This window comes from Pomacea canaliculata, linkage group LG5, assembly GCF_003073045.1.
Source record: "Pomacea canaliculata isolate SZHN2017 linkage group LG5, ASM307304v1, whole genome shotgun sequence".
Classification (NCBI taxonomy): Eukaryota; Metazoa; Mollusca; class Gastropoda; order Architaenioglossa; family Ampullariidae; genus Pomacea; species Pomacea canaliculata.
The window spans coordinates 25,669,290-25,693,066 of NC_037594.1; the positions used below are offsets into that span (position 1 = coordinate 25,669,290).

The 23,777-nt window shown below is 35.7% G+C and overlaps 2 protein-coding genes across 3 annotated transcripts in view; one reads left to right on the forward strand and one right to left on the reverse strand.

Moving 5' to 3' along the window:
• Window positions 1-1,261: 1,261 nt before the first annotated feature.
• LOC112565050 (formimidoyltransferase-cyclodeaminase-like) lies at window positions 1,262-15,396 on the reverse strand. The gene is made up of 14 exons (XM_025240287.1): window positions 15,254-15,396; window positions 13,778-13,961; window positions 12,930-13,058; window positions 12,702-12,790; window positions 11,934-12,107; window positions 11,559-11,696; window positions 10,759-10,890; window positions 10,410-10,471; window positions 9,818-9,944; window positions 9,470-9,631; window positions 9,082-9,125; window positions 8,522-8,660; window positions 7,793-7,888; window positions 1,262-6,921 (listed from the first exon to the last, which is right to left on the reverse strand). Exons 1-14 carry the CDS (start codon window positions 15,305-15,307, stop codon window positions 6,835-6,837), a joined length of 1,617 nt encoding a protein of 538 aa, XP_025096072.1. The 5' UTR covers window positions 15,308-15,396; the 3' UTR covers window positions 1,262-6,834.
• Window positions 15,397-15,432: 36 nt separating this feature from the next.
• Window positions 15,433-23,777, forward strand: part of LOC112565049 (zinc finger MYND domain-containing protein 11-like) — a 29,221-nt gene continuing 20,876 nt past the window's right edge. Inside the window, exons 1-4 of one of the 2 annotated variants that reach the window (XM_025240285.1) lie at window positions 15,433-15,574; window positions 16,537-16,823; window positions 18,605-18,748; window positions 20,232-20,240. In XM_025240285.1, coding sequence (XP_025096070.1) covers window positions 16,539-16,823; window positions 18,605-18,748; window positions 20,232-20,240 — 438 coding nt within the window. In that variant the 5' untranslated portion in view covers window positions 15,433-15,574; window positions 16,537-16,538. The remainder of the gene's footprint in view (window positions 15,575-16,536; window positions 16,824-18,604; window positions 18,749-20,231; window positions 20,241-23,777) is intronic. The other variant, XM_025240286.1, reaches the window with a different exon arrangement.

The window sequence follows — 23,777 nt, forward strand, 5'->3', positions numbered from 1 at the left end:
TCACTCCAAAGCTTAGAAAACACGTTGTTTTAGGTAATTTAAATGAGATCCTTGTCATTCTATAGAGTAAGGGCCGGCAGGGACTCTTGCCCACATCAAGAACCCAAACTAGATGGGGTCGCCTGTCCTGAGACGTATAGTCTGATGGTTGTTAGCAAATATCCGATGTTACTCAAAAGTCTGGAGACAGGAGTCCATGGATAGTGAAAAGCCGACACCAGGCTACACCACTAGGGTGCACCAGGTGTCGGCGTCAAAAGACTGCTGGGAGCTGATCATGTGGAGTATCTATCACGACTCTCATCGCCCATCGTCACTGTCTCGTTTTCATTGACGTGGTCTGATGGTCACAAGGGCCGAGGCACCTAATCTGGTCTACTTGCACGAAAACAAGTTGTAGCTTAATTAACGGAGCTCTCGAGCTTGTCTCCACCTTTCACTTTGCAAATATTCCGCGTACATCATGTCGGAACCGGCGGGGCACCATTGACCGCACCCAATGGGTTCCAGGACGACGGCATGTCAGAAACAAGAACCCTCTGAACAAGCATGTGATTACTGCTCACTGGTGTCAGCGGTTTCGCCAGCACGTGGCTGAAACCTGTGTACACATTAGAGCAGACCTGGGCAAACGCCGGCCCGCGGGCCGGATCCGGCCCGCCTCCTGTCTCTGACCGGCCCGCCCGCTGGCCCGCCCGCCAGTATATATACTATGTATACAGTATTGGTTAAAACTGAGCTAACTATATTAGTCCGGCCCTCTAGAACCATCCCAGTTTCTCATGCGGCCCCTTGGGAAAATTAATTGCCCACCCCTGCGTTAGAGGATGATAGCTGTCTGCGTCCAGCAGGGAATCCGGTCGGAGTGACCAAACAAGAGGAGGGGCGATGGCTTTAGAGCTCAGGTTAGAGGTGGCTATGTCACGTTGGTTGTGGCAGTTAAGCTTCCTTTAGCCTCATGTTCAGTAAACTGTAGAGTTGCTTCAATATTAAAAAAAAAAAAAATCCCAACTGACACCGCCTGGCTGAGTGAAATCGCAATTACGTTTTGGCTACTTCATCTCCTCTCTCAACCTTTCCTCTTCTTTTTCTTCTCTTTCTCCTTTTCTCTCACGAAACAAAAGCTTCCGTTATAAAGGAATTAGGAGAGACAAACGCGCGCTCGCGCACACACACACCAAAAAAGTAATAGACAAATATGAGAAGATGGGAGGTGAGAAAAACAACCCCATATTCGCAGTTTCACAAAGCTATAAGAAAATTTTTAAAGTTTTAAAGATTTTATTAGAAACGAAATCTCAGAACAAGAAAAAATCGTCCCAGACGAGGGAAATCGATTAGATCATCTCTACAATAAAATACTGATTTTCATATTACGCTCACATCAACCTCATTATCAAGAGAGAATCAGAAAATCTGAATAAAGCTAGGCTAGGTGTTTTCTATAAAACAATACTGAAAGTGAGTGTTAGCTGTTATTTGGTACAAAACATTCTCTATCTGCCGCAGATCATTGAGAACCTGCGCTGTGGTTAGTGAACACAAAGACACAAATGCTGCTGGACATGCAATATGAACACAAGCACTAGCACAGCGACCTGCTTGAGACATGTCAGTAAACCAGTTCTGCCAGTGGAAGTGCAAGATATTCACGATGCATCGTCAGGAATTCAATTTCCTCATGGATTTGTGCCTTTGTTATTGCTCCAACCTGCACCAAGACTTTGGTCTACCAGCAGTGTGACTGCTACAACCCACTGCACACCCCGCTGTCTTCATGTTTTAACTTGCTCTCAACCTGCAGTCGGACTGCTGCCACTAACTGCTCACCCAGGAGTCTTCATGATGTCTTCACTTGCTCTCAAAAAGCTGTACAAGCTTCACTCAAAATGCTGTGTAATCAATTGCAATGGAGCTGGCACTGGCAGTGGGTTCACAATCATTAGCCTCTTCACAGGTTCTCTGAGTTTTAAAAAGCATGAAAATAGAAACAGTAGGCAAAACAAAAACATTGCCACGATTGATGTGCCGTCGTTGGTATTAAGGCCATTGTGACTAAAAAAATAAAGATCACATAAAATGCTCTCTTGGGTCTCTAGCCCCTCCCCATTCTATCTCTTTTTATATATATTATGCACGTCTGCCAATTCAGTTGTAAGTAGAACAGACCTAACAAAACCTTTTGATTTTCCCCAAACTTCACCTCTCTACATCTACAGGTATCATGTGTCAGTTTTGACCCTTAGCTGAGGGAGTTTAGAAATAAGTGAAAGGTAACAAGAATCTCACAGGCACTCCATTCGAATAGTGATAACTTGATGAAAAAGATGTTGATTTTGATAAGGTATGTTCCCAAAGCTTATCCAAAATATAATCCAAACTTTGAGAATATTGCATACAGCCACAATTAAAATATTAAAACGAACATGAGGAAGTCTTTCTGGAGATGCATCAAATATAGATGAACTTGTGAATAAAATCTTAAAAGCATCCGAAGCTCCTTATTAACTGGACATACCTACTATATTACAGCAGCTGATAGTATTAACGCTTTCCACCATATACTGTCAAAAAGCCTTATTTTTCAAAACAGAAATTTATAGAAATATATATTAATGTAATATTTTTCACCAAAAACATCAAATGTGTGAAGAGAAATTTGGATTTCCCTCTCCTGGTTCAGCTCCTGAGAAGCCAGTTTTTTTTTTTTTTAAAAAGTGCCATACTTAAGGAGAATGCAAGTCAACAACTTTTATTTAAACAAATGACTTGGAGGCATAGTTAAGACAGGTTTTGTACTCCTACATTCTAAATTTATGTGCATTTTCAGGGATATTTTGTCAAAATTTGGCATTAACTAATTTACCACATGGATGTCAGGTGGATGTGGGAGGGGGACATTTTGAGATAATCCTAATTTCATTTGACCTGGGAATCCTTATAAGTCAAAAAGGGCAAAATCTCTTAACTTGGTAGTAAACTTCATCGCCTTTTGGTCTTATTCTCTTTCAAATCTCTGGCTGGAAAAAAAAAACTTGCTTTCTGATATCCCTATGACAAACAGTATAAAGCACCTTAAACAGTTTGTAACTGAAAATAAAAAGTAGTTACATTGGAAAAGCAGTACTGAAACGCAAGCAACGTCAAAAGGATTTTACCAAATGTACAGAAACTCATGATCAGTATTTAAAGGCATCAGCAGTGTTTATAAAACGTACTACAAAATATATAAAATTGCAATAAAATTACAAACATTAAAAACACTAATTTTGCCCATTTCAAATGAAAAAATGATGACACAACCTTCTCTTCAACTGCAACTTCTTCTGAAACACGTTCTATGGTTATTCATATTTTAACTTTATGTTAAAAGTTCATGTTATTGGTGTGCAGGAAGTTACCCTACCCTTTTAAAACTACTGGGCTCAGCTGCATTCTCTTGTCAAGACAGAAACATTCAAACAGTTTAGGTCAGCAGGCATTAAAGGCTCTTTTCTGTGTGGGAAAATAGATAAGAATGCTTATGAGCCCAGCCCAATGAATAAACTGTATATACAGATCTTCAGAATTCTGAAAGGTTACACTTAACAAAAGGTAAGACATTCCAGGTTTTTAGGACTATTTACAACACTGTAACAAATACTACAGCAAATTATTGTGTGGAGAGCCCTTGTGACTAATATGTTAAAACAAGCAACAAACGGGTACAAAGCAAAAGATGTGAAATGTTTATGCTTGAGATATTTGTGATTATTATTCTATTTCCTTACCTGACAACAAGTGAAGAGGACTATTTGTAAACTGGAAAAAATGAAAAGGCTAAAGCTTGTGCAAATATATTGTGAATATAAAACGTACAAGTTAAGCTGCATGAGTAGATTGCTGCAAATGTAAGGTGGACATAATTATATCTTGATAAAGAAACAAGTTTTGTGCATTGTTAATGCAAAATTCTGTGTAAAATTAAAGTGCTATTCAGGCAAACTTAATAAAAGACATGTGACTATAACAGGACTGTACCACTTCACAATAAATCTGGGTTTTGATGACTCCAGGCAGCTACTTTAGTTCAATTTTTAAATTTTAAATAAGAAAGTCTAGTTAACATGATGTTAGAATGGTTTATAGTATGGAGAATGAACATTATCATAAAGATATTTTTGGTAAAAGTTGTCACATTATACCCTGAAATCTTGTTGCAGAGCAATATATGTGGAGATACAATCAAACAATATTCTCCAGACCTATTATAAAAACAAGACCAACGCTGTTCTAAAAGTTCCAAGAGATAAATTTTCATAGAACCTCCAATTCTCTCACATCTCAAGATGAAAATAAGTGATGAAAATAAATGATCAAAATAAATCAAAGAAAAGTGTTTTTCACACAAATACATCGACATAAGAGTTATGTTAAAACAAAGAAACGTACATTCACAAAATACAGCATAAGTATCATATATTTTAAAAAAATTCCCAACTGTTAAATTTTAGATTCAAGTAAAAGCACTTGATAAACAAAGTCCATGTTCACGATATACATATTGATAAACTATATCTTCAAAATGACCAGTTATGGAAAGTTTTGATCCTGTATGAAAGGTTTGTACATCCATTTCAGCTTCACTGAGCATCATATTAAAAAACTTCGCATACCCTATTTATGCTGATAATTGCCTGTATCAGTTGGGCAGTTTATCTGCTTTTAAAGAAGCGGCATGTGTGATAACATGTTCAGTAAAACTAGGGGTATATGGTGGTTCAAATTAAAGTAAAAATCTCAACAAAATACATTCTGTAAAAATTCTGAAAAATAATAAAGCACTAAACAAAAGCAAGTTCTGCAAAGGGTGAATTAGGAAAAAAATATGCAGAAAGCACAGACAGTAAGAAAAAAAAGTACCCTGTTTTCTCTAAACGAAACTAGAGAATCAGCCAGGAGATTAAGTGTTCCAAAGACAATAACATCCCATTTACAGTCATTTAATAGAAAACATTCAGTTGTAAGTGCTGGCCGGATGCTATATTTTATTGCTTTCCCCTCTGGTCCCTAGCGATTAAAATACTGGATGGCACGATCATCACATCAGAAGTGTATTAATACAGGAAAATACTTACCCTCTTTATTTTGGTAGATGTACAAGAAACATTTAAAATATGATATTCTGTTGTAACACAGTCATTGAAATAATTAAGAACTTGAAGATTAAACAGTAGTCTGCACTATCACAGTCACCAAAACAACCTTCCAAACTTGAAAACACGTACTACATCTGTAATAAATCAGTGTTTGCTGTGATATACCAAATCGCTCTGTCTAGCAAGGCCTACTATAAATTTCAGTTTATCGAGCGGACTTGTTTATAATCTACACCCACTAAATTTTTTTTAAATCTTTACTTTTTTACAAAAAAGCTGCACTGGTTTATAAGCCACATCATAAACATTTCCTCTCGTTTTCAGTATGATGAGGGTGTGTGCTTGAGCAAATGATCTGAATGCTTAAATTGTATGAAACTTTGATTAAAAAATCTGAACAGTTAACATTGTAACAACATGAACAGTTAACACTTTAACACAGAGCTCAGTGAAAAATTAATAAACAGTAAACACAATATTCTGAGTTACAGAGAAGCTAAGAATAGATGAGGGTGAGAGGCTCCTGAAATCAGAAACATTCAAACAATCTGCATCACTGTTTTAACTGCAAGATTTAAAGCTGGAGCAAAAAGCTGTGCCTTATAATCCAAAATTTACAATTCACATAAAAGTGGTACATACATAATAAGATAATAGTCAAAGTATTTTATAGTTTCTGCAATAAGTTTACATTTAATTTTCTAAAAAAAAAAGCAAAAAAAAAAACCTACCAATAATAAATGACACTATAATAATACACAGGGTCTTTATAATTTAACAAAATTTAAATGAGATCTGCTTGAAGAGAAACAAAACTTTAATAAATAGGTATATAACAAGCCAATAAATGGTTGGGAGTGCTGATTAAAAAAAGCCAAACCCACTTTAAACACAAAATGAAGTAAAAAATGTGGTGCACAACAGGATGCATAACACTTTACATATTTATCCAAAAACTCAACATTTTTATTTTTCTTAAATGCTTCAGTGCCAAATGGTTGATGGCTCAGTGGTTAAAGTGCCTGTCACCATGACAGTGAGAATTGGGTGACATGGGTTCAGACATGAATGTAACACCTGTAGACTGGGTTTTGTCCAGTAATCCAGAGTTTCCTCCACCCTGTGTGTGTGCAAGAGAGAAAGACTTAGTGAGTAGTATAATTTGAATTATGGTGAATAAATCTGTAAGATGCATTTGATGCCTGTTGATAAGTGATGCCCTGAAACTTTATATAAGTGCTTCAAACTCATCTTTGTTGGTGGGATAAGGTGTTCTAAAAGTAAACATTAATTATACAATTATAGACTATTAAAACTCAACATTTTTCACATCTACTTTTAAATAATTGTCCTTTTCTCTTTATTTTAAATGCTTTGTAGTAGCACACCATACAAACAGTGCATTAGAAGCACAAAAATGATATAATTGAAAGGCTGTGCTAAATCATAAGCACTGTCATTGGATTCAATGAAAATGTAATTGCTAGTGAAGAAAAATGTATAGAAAACTTATCATTGAACAGCAGTTACACCTGTATTGGTATGACTAACTATTTAATCAATATTGAGCAAACAATCAATTAACTACTCTATATCACAATGGGTAGCTTCATGGTCCCTATAGCTTCTGGAACTGGCACTGAGATGAAGAACAATCTCCAGCAACCAGTTTCCTTTCTCCTCCTGCATCACTACGTCACTCTTTCCTCTCATCTAGCACCTTCAAGACTGCCGTGCAGTTTTGCTGGGCAGTGGTCAATGCCTCGTCTATCTCAGCTTGCATCTGAATGTAAAAATTAAACATAACGGTTTAGTTTCCTTTTCTCTTTCTCTTTTTAAGTCTAAGATTAATCTCATTTACCTGTCTTCAATGATGTCCACATCTCCACTTTAACTCTTATAACTAAGCCATTCCTTAAAGGCCATCAGCATAAGCCTCTGCTACTCTTCTAACACAAGTGAGAACATAGAAGAATTCAATGTGATTAGCTCCCATTTATTTAAGTGTGTAGCTGATGGAAGCTTAGTAGCAGTAGTAAACTGTGATGACACTGAGTCATTTTGTCACAGTTTTGGCAAATATTACAAACAAAATGCATTAAGATTCAATTTGAAAACTAAGCAGTTTTTTTTCTCAATGGACTGCCATGTTCAAAGTAAATCAAAACAACTGGGAACAAGTAACATCACATGATCAGAAAGTTCTGAAGAATCTTATGTTAAATGGAAGCCAAGCCATCAAACTTTGCGAGATGTACGAAAATGAAGGTAAGAACCCTACCTATCCAAACATGATTTGTATCTTCAACATCAGTAATAAACCCAGTGGTATATAGCAAATGCAAATATTCCATAAAATGGTGTAAAAATTTATTCTTTTTTCAATTGTTGACATGAATGTCTGTACTCCAGTGACAAAAAGTGGGTTTTTATATCCAACTAAATATTTAGTTTGCTGAAACATTTTAAGATGTCCTTCAGTCATTCAGCCATATCATTTGTACACAACATCAGCTGGCAGAAAATGTATGCCATGTAAATGGAAAATTAGATAGAAACTATTGTTTTGCAAAATAGGTATTTTTATATTTTAAAAATTTAAAGAGAAGGATGTAAGAAATAAGAATTTTAAGATCAGACGGTGAAAGACCCACCTTCGTCCTGAGTTCTTCATCCTTGATGTCCTTCAAATTTGTTACAACATTATAATAAGTTCCCCACACTGCTGTTTCCAAGACACGCACTCCAACCTAAACAACAAATGTAGACAAAATGAATCCGACTTCACTGAATGGAGTTTTTGACATGTATCCACGCATCTCATTCAGCAACTAAAAAATAAGTGGTTGCCATGTTCAGTACACATGACCTTAGGATTAAGTTGATAAATACTTAGATGAACAGAATGGTTATTTATTTTCAAATGAATGCCTATGGATATGCCTAGCTCACATATGGTGAATTGCTGTCCCATTGGCTCAACCGAGTCATTTAAAGTAAAAATGTGCTGTCTAGTACACTTTTTAACTTTCCCCCGACATACTGACATGCCACTTTCTGTGCACTGCTGGTGAACAGCTGGCTAACAATCATGTTAAATAATTTTAACTCAAGAAGTATCTTGCTTAAGGGAAGAAACTGCTGCATTCAAAAAAAAAAAGAGGTCAATCTTCTATAGTTACACCCCCTGAAATTTTTTTTTCTGTGCAACGATTGAATTTTCAAAATAATGGGGCTTAAAAACACTAGTTTCACTAGTGCTGCATGTTGGAAATAGTGTCCCCATACTGTGCCTTGTACTTTGTCAGCTGGAAATAGCATACACTGTATTTAAGTCAGCGGGAAGTAGTGTACAAACTACTTGTCAGCTAGATGTGCTTTACCTGAAGATCTGACTTGCAGTTAATGTTGCAGAAGTTGGCAAGCTCATTAATGGTTGGCCATAGAGTGTTTGCCACCCGAGCTACACACAATGGTACTTGCACTGCTGTTAATAGTCCACTCTGCATGGCAGTCTCACGCCTGAAAAATATATGGCACTACTTCACAGAGATGAAAATATCACATGACTGCCAGAATCCTTCACAAACATGAAAATATCACTGGAGCTAGTTTGTACTCATTAGGGAAATCTTAAAGATAATGGCAATAAACGCCAGTGGATTAACTTTGTTCAGAGATTATAAGATGAAGATAACAAGATGGGGTTTATTTAAATACTGCTGCATGTCTCAGATTAAATCTGTTAAAAAAGTAGATACTACAAGTAAACAGAATGCATCTGACCCGATCAGCTTTTTTGTTGTATGCATTTCTGATGAGATAATCAAACAGCAGCACTGTCTTTTTGGCACATTGGCTCCATGATGGTCAAGCTAATATTATGTTTCCTTTTAAAAGTTAGCAATGGATCCTGAGAGTTATAGTTTCTCAAGAAACTTACGCCTTTCTTTCTTCTTCTGTATCATTTGGTAACTTTACAGCAAGCTGCAAAAAAATACACTCTTAAATTTAAAAATATATATTAAAACTTTGTGCAAAATTTAACTAATCCACTGAATTTGATGATATTAAAAAAAATCAGTTGTCAAAGCATTTAATTATTCAGTTTCAGGAAATCTTATATTGGAGATTTGCAAAAGATGACATGGAGAGGAAGCTGCCATCTCATTGCAATATCTAAACAAGCTATTACATTTGTTTGCCAGTAAGCTTTCATAATGCAATGAAAAATTACTACTTTTATATATGTGAAAATGTATACACACATTTGCATGTCCACAATATACCTCAGTAATCTAATGTGTAAAGTAAGCCTGAACTGCACTCACCATGTATTCACTGAAAGCAGCAGCATCAGCGTCAACAAAAGGGAGAAGATCCTTCATTGCTTTGTACAGTGGGGCTATGAGTTCTCTCATCTTTGTATCCAGATGATGAAATTTGCGATTTCCATAAGTTAAAAAGCCAACCATAGAGCCAAGAGCCGCCCCCTGTTATGGTGGAAATTTGAGGTACACACAACTCACACACATTGATAGACATTATACATAACAAAAAATTCAAGATACACCAGCTATATCCATTAAACATCAAAAAAAACTCTGCTCAGGTATAATGAAATGACTCAAAATATCAAAGATCACAGCAACATTCAAAAGCAAGTATTACAGACTCACCAGTGAACCACACAATGCAGCCACAGATCCACCACCAGGAGAGGGAGAGCGAGAGCCTATTGTCAGCACGAAGTCCTTAACATCCATGCTCATCAATGGACCTTCACGATCATTTGGAATCATGTACCTAAAGTTGACAAATCATAAAAACATTCTTATTATTATTATAGTTACTTAATTTCATATAAAAATATTATGCATAGCTAATTGATAAACATGCTGCATTTCATTGATGGAGTTATCCCAATATGCTTAATTAAAATGTGCTTCTAGTAGATCATCAACTGTACCCTTCATAACCTAAGTACATTACAATGTACATATATTCAAGATATGAGAGGGTTTTGTTCTCTTTCTGTTTACAGTGATAACCGTACATTTGTGTATCAAAAAATGGAATAGGAGGGGATATTCATTCAGACTTTTGGAAATACTATATTGGGTTCAGATTAGCCCAATCTTTTTTTAAAAAAAAAAGTAAATGTCCTGTCTGGTAGACCATGAATAAGCAGGCTACATACAAAATTGTTTTTAAGAATCCCTTAAAAAGCATAGCATTGATGACCCATAGAAAGTATGTTTTGTTACTTACTCAATTATTTTTTCTTTTGGCAAAAACTGTCCAAGGGAGTTCAGTCCCAGTCGGTTAATTACCTTTGAGAAGAAAACTGTCTAATAATATTCCAACTTAAAAACTACAACAAAATATAAACCAAAGTGTCATAAATTTAAACAAATATAGCAGCTGCTATATTTTTTAATAAGAAATGAAATCAAACAGAACCTCCAACAAATTAGGGAACAAAACTAAGTATATTGTTCTACATCCTCTAACCACTGAGTTCAAGTATTCTTTTAATCCTTCCAATTAGAAGGTCAATATTTCAACTGACACTGCTCTCCTTCACCAGTGAGAAAGAAAAAGTCTAGCATCAGCTCACCAGGCGCACTTTTTGATCCTCTTCCAGGATAAACAGATTCTCCTTCTTCATGAAGTGATCAGCAGCATCCATGAGAGCCTTTAAAGGAACGATGCCAACTATCTGGGAGCCTATAATACCCAAGTTCAACTCCTGCAAAGTTACAATGTGTCTTGACAAGCTTTGGGCCAATCTAAATGACATTGCAAAGATCTACCTTTTCCTAAATGTGCACAGGGAGCTGATAACAAATGATTTTGTCTTTGTACAAACTGATCGTAGTTTTTATGCCATTATGAGAAACATTTGTACTCTAGTTGTATCATAAATAATAAAAGCAAAATATATATTGCATATATAGCCTTCCTCACTAACGAAGTTATTTCATTTATGAGTATACTACTGACAACTAATTTCCCTTATAAAAGAAAAGATTGCATTTTTTATATTGCTCTCATCCTGTTTTAAAAGAAAAAAATACTACCTTTTGTGTATATTTGTAATAATAGATCAATTAAAGAATTGGGTGTAGTTTTCTTGCTGTCATATTATTATAATTAATGATGAAAATTAATGAACTAATATTAATAACAAAATGTCATATATTTATGCGAAAGTAACTTGAAACATAAAATGATTATCAACAATGTTTTACTTGTCCCAGTAAAAAAAGTAGGTAATTTGAGGCACACTTGGATTTGTTGTTGAACTAATGATTATTTAACAGCTTTGGCATCAATGATCAGGCTACAGCTGGGTCCTAATGTCTTCTTTTAGGTTTGCAGAGAAGAAAACAAGAAATTATTAATTAAAATAACAACCTCTGCTTTGTTGCAACATTCTTCATATGCTGTGTGTATTCCAGTGACCTCAAAATCCACAAGGTTCATAGAGATCTGAGCAATATTGGCCTCTTCCATGTACCACCCCATACCCTGCACCTTGGGAAGTCGTCCAGGCTGTGAAAGAGACAATTTTGTGTGAGTAAAAGCATCTAAAGACACTAATCATATGGTGAGGTCAAGTCATCATCTGAGTAAGGTTTTCTTCATACGACAACAATCACATGAAGTGACTGTCATTAGATGTGATACAAAACAGAAAGAGACAATCAAAATGGCAGGGGTGGGGGAATCACAGAATGATCAAGTGTAAGATGATAATTTAACAGAATTATTTCCCTTTTAACACTATACCTTCTCTTTGCCCTGTTCCCGGATATTCAGAGCAATGTGATGTGCTTGTTCTTTTGTCCCTAGCAAGTTGACATTGTATGCTATAAGAAATTTACGGGCACCAACAGCAGTTGCTCCCCATGATGGAATGAAATCACTTGGACCAAAGTCTGGTTTCCACTCTGGATCTTCAAGCTGCAAGTCACAAGATTTGACACTTGAAATGATGCTCTTAAGAATCAGACGACATTGATAACTAGGTCACTTTCTCACTTTCACTGTCAATCTCAACTGTTCACTCTGATTCTATATTGTATCCAATCAATTGATAGGTAATGCATTATTTTTATTACCTGTTGTTAACTCAGTCTACTCTATTGGTAGACATCACACAATACACTATACATACCATTTAACTTATAGTTTGCTTTCTTTGTACCAAACACAAGACTCACAATTGCATCATGATCCTATGACTCCGTGGTATCCAATCACTCAGTAGATGGAACATACCAGCAGCATGCACTTTACTTCTGACAAACTAAATTCCTTTTCTATATTTTGTCAGTAAATATCACTTTATGTACTAAGCCAGAAAGGGAAAGTTCTCTTAATTAAGACATGTTCCTACCCCTAAAACCAGCCATACACTATAAGAATGATCTAATAGCTAATAATACTCAACTAGCTTATGTGAAAATGCATCTACATATTTAAACCTGTATGCCTCTTTTTTAAAGCTAAAATAAATTCAAACACCAAATCTTTTATGTCTGTACTGCAGCTTACCTTCTCCACAAGCCCTTCATATTCTCCAGCTCTAACAGATGGTAAAAGTCTTCTTTTCTCCTCTGCAGCTGCTTCACCATACAAATAAACTGGAGGAGAAAAATGTATCACCGATTTTATGAAACTATGAAACTAAAGTAACATACATATATACCCACACTTTATGTTAACACATTATAATATATTAAATAAATATGCTTTTCAAGAGATAAATAAAATAAACCCTACCTGGAACACCTAGCTCAACAGCCAGTCGTTCACCAAATTCATGAGCAATTTCTACACACTCTTCCATTGTGGTGTTGTGTACAGGGATGAAAGGACAGACATCCATTGCACCCATCCTAGGATGCTCTCCTGTGCACATTTATGACTTTGTATACAGTACAAAATTAGCTTACATAGTGCAGGATTAGCTTGTATAATGTAGGATTAGCTGTATACAGCCAACAATTTTGTATACAGAACATGATTATGTGTACAAAGTGCATGAATAATTCCCTCGAACATGCCTCTCACAGTTCACTAGTCATCTGTGAATGTTTTGTTCAGACAAAACTATGATCACAAGAACTGATATATTCACAGTCAGATCATTTGCACAGAAACATTTTCCCAAAGCATTTGTGGCAATTTCAACTCAACTAAAAAGATTTATAAAACCAATATCTGACTGTGCATTACAATATTCACCCAAAATATGTTTGACTATATTTTTGCGATTAACTAACTCTTCATCCCCAAAATAGCAAACAGTACAGGGGTATATTATTTAAAGACCTGTAATAGTTTTTTTTCAAAATAGGATTAGTTTGTTATAAAATGTTTAATCTCAAATCCAAGCGAATAAATGGCTTACTTTCTCATGGGATCTTTATTTTCCAAAATAAATGTGGGTTGAGTTCTTTTCAGTAAGACTGAATACAAAACTTTAGTTCCAAGGGAAAGGAGTTTGTGAAACTGCAACATGACATCTACTAAGACTGGCCAGGACTGGACTGCTTTGATTCAAGCAATGAAAACCTAGTGATAACCATCCCATGGTAGAGATCTCGGGCAGCTGTTATCAGTCATACCTTGGTGACTTCTCATGTCAATAAGCTGATACGCTGTACGAGCAGCATTCATAGCACCCTCTAGGACAGATTCAGGGGAGCCAACAAATGTGTATACGGTCCGATTAGTTGAGAGGCCTGGGTCAACATCCAGCAAACTGCAGCCATCTGTATGTGCTATGGCATTCGCTATTGCTTCGATGACCTGCAGCATTAAAAAACTGCCTAATCTGTCATGTCATCAAATCTTCCTAAAAATCATTTAATGTGTGGCCTCTGCTAATTGCCAAAAGTATAATCTTTGCACAAGAATCTATATATTTATCTGTATACAAGTATATATATACACACAGTACTTGCAAAAACAATGAGTCATAAAATCCTTCAAAATATGAGTGTATAGATAGATATATATATAGAGAGAGAGTTGGGGGGGGAATAAACATACATTTACATGTTATTTGCATATACAAGGAACAACAAAGTCTCCAAGAAACAGTCTGGTCATTTTGAATTGAACACTTATAAAAACTTCCTTTTGCTTTGTTCATTGCTGTTTCACTATTGTTCATTGCTGTTTTCATGTTTATTTCTTGGCTTCTACAGCAGAAGTAAAAATAAAAATACTTAATAGTATAGATCATAGCCTTTTACTTTATCCCCAATTTGCATGTATTTTCTAAGCTTCTTTAAAAGTATGTTTGGTAAAACAGTGGTCTGAAGTATCCAGTGAGAACATACATTAGCGTTACAGTATTATAAATAAAGCAGAGTGTGGTAATTGCTGGTGGCTCTTGAATAATTGCAAATCTGCACCATTTTTCAGTCCAGACCAAATTTGGCACAAATATTCCTGTCATCTATAGTAAGTTCAAGGACTGTCTGGATAATGTCAAATATATTTTCTCCACTCTAAAATTTTACCATGGCTTCAAACAAAGCAACAACAAAAAAAATTGTACTAAGCTGACCAAAACATGACACACTATAACCAATCAAAAATTTCAGAAGGCAAGGAAAGAGACATGGATGGAGGTGAGCAAGCCAACAAGTCATGTACACGTCACAGCTTTACTCCAAATGTTGTCCCCTACCCTACCCACTTGATCCAATCGTTGCCAAACAAGCTGTCAAACTGTCCAGTTTGGTTAGGGACAAGTGTTTAACTATATTTTGCTATGTTAACACTGTGCATGAACAAACTTGAATCAATAGATCAAAAGTTGACAATAAAATCAGAACTGGCAAAGTTAGCTGTAAAAAGAATTTTTATACGCCGAGAAATGGCGCAGTTTCTTTTCCTGAGTGAACCCTCTATAATTCATGATAAGGGAGTTCTTAGTCTGCCGACTGGAAACATATTGATAAGGCTGTAAGGCGGTCGTTCTCGATAGTATTGCACCGTAAAACTTGCTAGCTAGTCGCTGAAAGAAAAAGCACTCCATCCTAGCTGTAAATATCTGCTTTTAAAACTAAGAATCGATGATGAATATTTACCTCTTTGTTTCTTCCTTCGGAAAAATTTGGAACGCATTCTATGATCCGTGGCATATTAAGATGCTGAAATGTTCTGTCCGAGACAACGAAGAGACCCGCCACACGGAAACTTTCTCAGTGAAACGCATGCGAAAAACGTCAGCACGCTTTGCGTACCTCCCTTAGCGATTTTGATGACGACACGAATTGCGTGGTGAACGTAGAGCTCTATCTTCCATGTTGCTTGTTTTCAACTCGGGTATTCTTACCCTCTTCGGCGGTACAAAATCTTTGAGGTGTTAGTTTGCTGTTCATAGGTGGGGGTATCAGATTTACCAGAAGGCAAGTTTATATACTGTTTTCTGCTGCATTCGATAGGGGAATGAAAAATATGTTGTTGGAAACCATGTATTGAGCAGTCATGTTTCTGTACCGGTTCTGAACCCGACACTGAATCGCTTGGTATGTGATGTTCGACAGCGATGATAACCACGATGAAACTGGTAGATTCAAAACAGTTTCGTGTCATCAGTCCAGCTGATGATTGAACATTAGAAAAATTAATCACAGCATAATGATTATGTAGTATACTACATTAAATAATATAAAAAGTTAAATATGATATCGGTGAACAAATATTAGGTCATCAGCGTGATAAGTTCGTCGTGTTCGTTGGACTAGCATTCGTTGTATTATTAATTTATTCATTTGAAAAATTATTTTTTTTTAGAACAAGGGTCATTCGTTTTCCAGGTTAGTTCTACTCGAAGATTGGATTTTAAATAAAGAAACTGATTTAATTTTGAGACGTAACCCAGCTTGCAACCATGTAGTACTCCGCAGCGAAAGATAAACCGCGGTCAACCCAGACTCTATGAGTAAAATAAGCTTTTTATTTTTTTAGTTGGTATAAGTCCCGTTGAGTATCATTTTCACACAAATACCAGAGTTTGCTTTATTATTAACATTACATTTTATATCTACATTGGGTGAGTTGGGGGATAGAAAAATAAGGTGCACAACATTTTTATTATTGACAAGCTTGAAACCAGATTGTTGTGTAATACAACACTAGTTGAAGTCTGTGATGTATGAGCTATAAGTTACAAAATCATATTTTTTATTTCAAAATGTTGAAATTAACAGCACGAAAACAAATATTTTATCATGAACAAAGTTTACAAGTAAATAGGCATGGCAGTATTCTATTCTTAGAGAAGGTAAATAATTGGTATATTTTCCTATTGGAGGTGAGCGGTTTGAATAACTTAGAATCATTTGATGAGAAAAAGATATACTTTCAGCCATGGTTCGGCCAGAGAAACGGCGCCAAGCTCCTGTTGCCATAGCCAGAAAGCTTCTAGAGGCGGTGAGCTATATTCGCCAACAAAAGCAAATACCTAACCTTGAGCGCATTACTAAATACATGCAACGTGTATATGACATGGGAGCAAATGAGTGTCGTCGACAACTAAACAATACCGTTTCGGATGGACTTATAACAGAGTACTTAGCTGTTGGCTTCAAAGGGTGTCGAACTGGGTTGGAGCAGGAAGGATACAAAATCCCATCAGGGGAAGAAGCTGAAATGGTAAGTTATTTGCAATGTATATTTATATGTAAATATATATATATTGTAAAATGTGTCAGAGCATCCTGCACCCATATAAAGTTGTACCAAACCTGGGATTTTACTGCATAAAACTGACAGAATACGTGTTCAGTTTAGACAGCATACCTGTTTGAGCTCCTGATGCTGTAACTCCTAAGTCGGTCTCTTTGGTCTGCTTGTGTTGCCCTCCTCTCTGTTCAGTGCATCGTAAGGAAAAAAACTTGCATGTGCTTCTTCTCAGGCTTCTCCTTTTTTTTCCAAACAATGTCGGTGTTTGAAGCTTTCTGATCCATCCTAAGAACCCATCTTGCATAATAAAGTGTACTGTGTTGGTTACGCTTTAGTTTTTCATCTTCATCTGTACACAGTTTATGTTTGCCATGGTTTCATGGTGCCATGCTATGCAAAATCTATCTAATGATAATAATTGAACTCGTAAAGTACATTTCCCGTGGGGATGGGAGCTCTATGTGCCATACACAAAAGACAAACTAACAAGTCATCAAGTGGTTTGGTCATCCCATAGAACATTTTAATTTGTTTGTTGTTGCAAGGTTATAACTGCCATGCAATTGAAAGATATAAACATCTTAATTAATTCAGAGTATAGATACATATCTTAAATGAGTGCATGTTTCTCTTTGTGGTTTGATGAAAAACTTAAATACAATGACCTCACACAATTGTAAATGTACTCATGCTTTAACAATGCGCAGATTGTATGCTATTAACGCATCTTATTTATGTTGGTGCATTAATTGTGAATGCTGCATAGATAAACCATTTTCAAAATGTGAAAGGCTAAGCTTTGGATATGATTATGTGAGTTTTTTAAGTTTTGATGGACTGTTTTCCTTTTGTAAAAGAGAAGGCCTTTTAGGGGCATACTGCTTTGTAAAGAGTAGTGTGGACATTCTTGTTGGCCAGTGTGGTTAAATTGGACTAGCCACTACCACACTATCAGTCTTAGCTAGCTGCTGTCAGTTATGTAAAGTGTTAAGGGAGGTGAGTGAGGCTAGTCACTGGCCATCAGACACTTTAGGTTTTCTTCTTATGGCAGTGTGACTTCACTTTTTAATCTTGAGGGGAGACTACTAGAACTCTAGTCTAATGGATCATCTGTCATTTCACAAGAGGAAATAGCATTTACTAAACTTTAGTGACAGCTTATATTTAGGTTATAAATATTTCACTCTACCATGTGCTGACAGCTGAGTTCTATCATTTCTCAAAATAGCTTTTTCTGTTCTGTGGTGTGCACTTTACCATGTTGTAATACACATATTGCTAGTAAGATAAGGTGCTGTATAAATAAACATTAAAAAACATGAATTTTTATTGTATGCAAACATAACATGTTAATGATAAGACATTGTATCATATGAGCAGGGGCTATATTTGTATTCTGACACTGTTTCATTATTATTTTTAATTTCTTTAATATTTATTGATTGAACATTTCAATATTGATACTGTTGGTTATATAAAAACAGGTATAGTTTGTATAGTCCTCGTAGTCTCCTTCATATATCTGTGTGGGATGTACTTGGCAATTTTAGTTCAAGTTTTACTGGACTACAACATAAAACTGACCTTTAAGCTGTTTATAGATTATCAAAACTTATTATCATCAAAATCAGCATTATCAATTATCAAAACTTACTACTGTCATTAGCTTGGCATGACAGTTTATTTTCAATTTACATTGGAAGTACATATTACAGCAGTTGCCAAATTTGTGATTTCTGTGAACATTGCAGGAGCGGGATGGTCATGACTGGTACTGCTTTGAGTGCCATGAGCCTGGGGAAGTCTTGCTTTGTAGTGATTGCTTCCGTGTGTATCACGCAACCTGCACTAAAGAAGACCTTAATGGTTCAAAGTTCACATGCTCTTTATGCAAGGTGAGTGGAAGGGGGGATGTGGAATGAAATGGATGTTATGCAAAAGTAACGCTCAAAACCCAGCACCTTTTCATTATTATTATCATTTTTTTGTATTTTTTTATCCTGTTCTTTATCATGTATTAACGGTTATCAAGGATTAGTGGATTTATTTGTGCAAGGGGAAGATTAATATGACATGCATTAATTGGAATCAGTTACCATTTGCAAAATACAGTCTTTATATGGTTACTAAATAGCACTAGAACAATGAACCTGTATCTGCATGGCACATAAACAATTACAGAACTTTTGTTTTAATAATAACCTGCATTGACTGTTGAAGTAAGTTGTTAAAATTGGAGCAGTTTTATCTAAAGGCATTAAAAATGAGCTTAGCACAGTTTTGCTTATTTTACTAGTTAAAAAAATATATATGCTGAATATTCTTTTATACTTCAGAGAGAATATATCTTCAATTTCAGTTTGTACAGCAATAATTCAAACAGGAAAACAAATCTTTCATAAGCAGTATTAGTGTTAGCCTACATCTTTGTTCCCTTTGGTTAGTAGCCTTGTAATATGGTGATTTTGCTGTTGAGCAACCTATTATACTGTGACTCTGGCATGAAGCTTATTTGATTATCAGCAAATGACTTTCTGTACGTGGGTTGATAATAAAAAGACAAAATACGGTGGATGTATAACGGCTACCATTGCCTGCAGTTTTCTGCACTCTGGGTTCATGCACATGCACTAATTTCTAGTCACCTTAATAATAAAGAATTGAAGTGAACAGAAAATTTAATGCTTTTGCATTATTTTGTTTGTCATAGCTGTATATTTTTAGTTTTAATTACAATCTCAGCAAAAGCACATTTTGCTGAGCAGTTTCATAGTGAATCAAGTCTTACTCAGTATTTACTGAGTTGGTCACTGCGTTTTGGTTGCCCTTGAGACAGTGACTGAATTGGGAAAATTTATTTTGTCATTGTTATGGAGATGAAGATCTTAAAAACTGAAGTTACTAAACAAATTGCTGACTTGTTACAATTAGTTTAATTAGTTATATTTTACTATAGAGCTGATCTGAATTTGACAATGTCTAGCACACAAAAAAAGTCACTCCACCATGCATTTCAAGATTGGAATAGTGTCAGTGCCACTATTTTCTATCTAATATTGGTGTCTGAGAACTCAAATAGTATGCTCATATACAGTCTTAGTAAGCAGACTTTTTGTTTGAATGTATTTATGTTCATAGTGCAGTCAGAAGGTTTGCTATTTTGTAGCATACATATACACACTCAGGGTTAGGGTTACACTCAGAAAGTCATCATTTTGTAGCATTGTGGGTGGTTCTGATCTTGTATGTTTTTGTCAGTTTGCCTGTTTGTGTCTAACTTGTTATTTTGATCACTATCTCTTTGGAACAGATACATTACCTTTTTGTTTGTTGGCTAATATTTATTTCATCTGTTTTTAATCCATTATCCTGATACAGGAAATTGAGGTAAGAGAATATCTGATGACTTGCTTGCTTGTTTTTCAACATGCATGGTGGCATACATAAGCGATGGCTGCATACATGAGCTACTTCCCATACTTTTGTAATCCATTCTGTTCTTTTCATTTAGCCATTTTCTTGTTCATTTGCTTTTTATTTTTCTCCCTCCCTCAGTTGTACAAAACTTAAATTTCATACATGTCATATTTTAAATCATATTGTATTTAATTTTAAACAACAGATTGGTTTTCTGCTTGTAGTCTTTTTCCTAGTTCCCAATATTTACTTATGCTTTACTAAAATGTGCCATAATACAGAAATGATAGATGATACAGAGAGAAGCAGAATATGTAACGTGCCATTACACAGATTGACAAAATTACATTGTAATTGTTGTAATTGATGTCACAAAGATGCAAGGTCGATAATATATGCTCATTCAAAAGTTTTTGAGTTGGGACAAGGGCAGAGAGTATTATGACTGGTTGTAGAACATAAGTACGCTTCCTTGCCTGTGCTTGTTGAATGTTGTGATGCTCAGATGTCACTAAATTGCATTCACTTGGGATGTTTGCATTCTTTAAACAGCAAGATTTCCTTTTTGACTATCCAGGTTGTGATATGTTAGTTTCTTGGATGAAGGAATTTGCACAAGACACCATGAAACACTCTCTTCTAACAACATTCAGCTCCTGGGTATGCTCAAATTACATTTGAGATATATATGCCAGACATTTCATGCAGAAAGATGAACACAGTCAGAGGAATGAAACACAAATAGCAAATTTATGCTGACAACAAAAAAACAAATTGCCACCCTCAAAGAGTTGATGCTAAAATTACAAACACCCTTAGATTAAACCTAAACATTGTCTTCCTTCGAACAGACCAGCACATTCAATAACATTTATATACAGCTAACATTTAGATACCCTTTTTTCACTCCCTTGATTTACAACCACTGCAATATTACGAGAATATGGATCAGGTCCCTGACCAGAATATCTATCCTTCCTTCCCAAATGTCAGTAATATGCAGTCATGTGCAATAAGAGGTCAGGGCTTGGCCTGCGCATCGAGGTGCTACAAAAGTTAATTTTATTTACAGTATGATAGATGTAACTAGGACCTGGACTATAACTTCCTGTTCCTTGTAACGAATGATATGACACATGGCCCTTCAACAACAAGCTACAAGTGTATTCTGATTTAATAATAATATGTTTATTTATATAGCACTTCCCCCCACCCCCCGCCATTAAGGTGGGCTCAAAGTGCTTTACTAAAAAGAAAAAAAAACACAAACATAATAAGAATGGATGTTGGTCTCAAAAACAGTTGTAGCATCACTGTATATTTGTGACCTTCGCCTATCACAGTCTATAGCTGATAGGCACAGGCAACACTGTCAAACTGCATGATGACCACTTCTGACGATGATGACTCATTGATGTTAAGAGTGACTGTCGCCTTGTTTTCTGACTGGTGGGGAGGTGATGTCGTAAGGCTGACTTTACTGGTTGACAATCAGACAGTTGGGATTCGGAACAATCACTTTGCTAATGATTTGTCTGACATGACTTTTGTCTCTCTTTAGCCTCTTATCACTCTTGAATCTATGAACTTTACCAGCTACTAGTTTTAAGAAAGACATAAGTACAGTAGTCACATCATGGGAGGTGCTGACATAAGTACAGCAGTCAGGTCAAAGGCCTCAAAATCTAGTTGGCCTTTTTCAGCATCAGTAAGATTCGCCTGTTATATTTCACTGAGCTTCCTGGAGATACATGATTTCAATCATTGCAGACTGGTCTGTACTCCACGCAACATTGTGAAGCAGCTGGAGGCAATAATTTTGAAGTCAACACTTATTTATAACCATAACATTGCATCTGTAAGCCAAATATGAGAGAAAGTGGTAGAGAACAGCCACACAATTGATTAAAAGTTTTTGACGGAGCTCCATGGTGACTTAGTGCTATTTTTATAACATTTCCTGCGGACACCATATTGGCTACCCCTGCTTCATGCTATCATTTTTCAAATGAAAACTTAAGAGATTTGAATGAAGTGCCATGGTAAAGTGGACATGTATGAAATTTTTTGTGCATCATCAGCATTGGTTAGCAGAGTTTATATTTTGTGCCTGTTTATAATATTATAGTATTTTTTTAAGACTGATATCTATGGATTTCATGTTTATTTGCTGACATTTTACAAAGTTCATGTCTGTTCTGTTATGTCTTACAAAGCAGAACTGAGTTTTCAGTGTTTACATTGGGTACTTTGTGAAAATGTGTAGCATGAGAATCTCAATAGAAGCTAAGCCTGCATGTTGCTATGCGCTTCTTTCCCAGTACATTACTCTGGTTGTGGCCTTTAGTGCTATGGGGCTGGCATGAACCTGGGTATCAACATTATTTTGCTTCTTGGTGGAAGTCCAAAGCATGTCTCCATATTTAGACAAGCTAGTGAACTGTTTACTAAATAGATGTACAGTTGCATCTAAACGACATTGTTTGTTTTGCTAGCAGTTTCTGCAGAAGGAATGCGCCTGTTAGTAATCATATCTACAGTAAGTCCTCACTTAACATTGTTTCGTTGTAGCATTGACGAGAACAAACGTTGATTCCCTGCCAGAATCCAAACTATTGTTTACATGTACATCAATTAGTCTATGGTAAAACTGGTTTTCTTAGCTCTTGGTTTACTTAATGTTACAGTTTCCAAGAACATATTGATGGTGTTAAGTGAGGACGTATTGTATAAATGCTGTGCGAGTGCATTCAGCTCCTAATAACTTTTTACAGCTTGGAATTTGTACAGTTTAGGGCATAATGGAAATGTGTATGGCATTACCTGTTTGTACAGTTTAAGACATAATGGCTAGATTTCTGATGGTACTGTTTGCACATTTTCTGCTGTTATTAAAAGGACTATAATTTGGATATTCAGTATTACCAGTTGTATCTTTAGTATCATTTTTCTTTGAGTTTTGTTGATAAAACTCAGGGTTGTGATGTAGGAGACTGCTGCACTTTTTATGGTAGATAAAGGTGGGGTGATGAGTCAGAATGAATTGTATGCATACACAGGTATGTCATACCTAGGTAATCTGTATTTGTATGTATACACAGGTATGCTAATTTGTCACACTTAGGTACACTATAAGTGTATGCACACACAGCTGTACTAAACTGTCATGCTTGTTTCACATTTGTCAGTGGGTTTCCCAGTTAAAACTATTCATGTTACTTGCATGCATGTTCATTGCATCATTCTAGATTTTCACTGCAAAAATTAGTTTTTTAAATTGTCCTGTCAGGAGATCCATTCACAATTTTTTTTAATTACCAGAATATATTAAATGAGCAGCATAATATATATATTGGTTAAAATTATCAGAATATTAAATGGGCAGCATCATTTTCCCATGTTTAAGTCGACAGTTTTGAAATGGTCATCTTTCATGTGTTTGTATAGCCTTACAGGAGTACGATGTTTTGTGAGCTTGTATCAGATGTCTATTAAGTGAGAATTTAG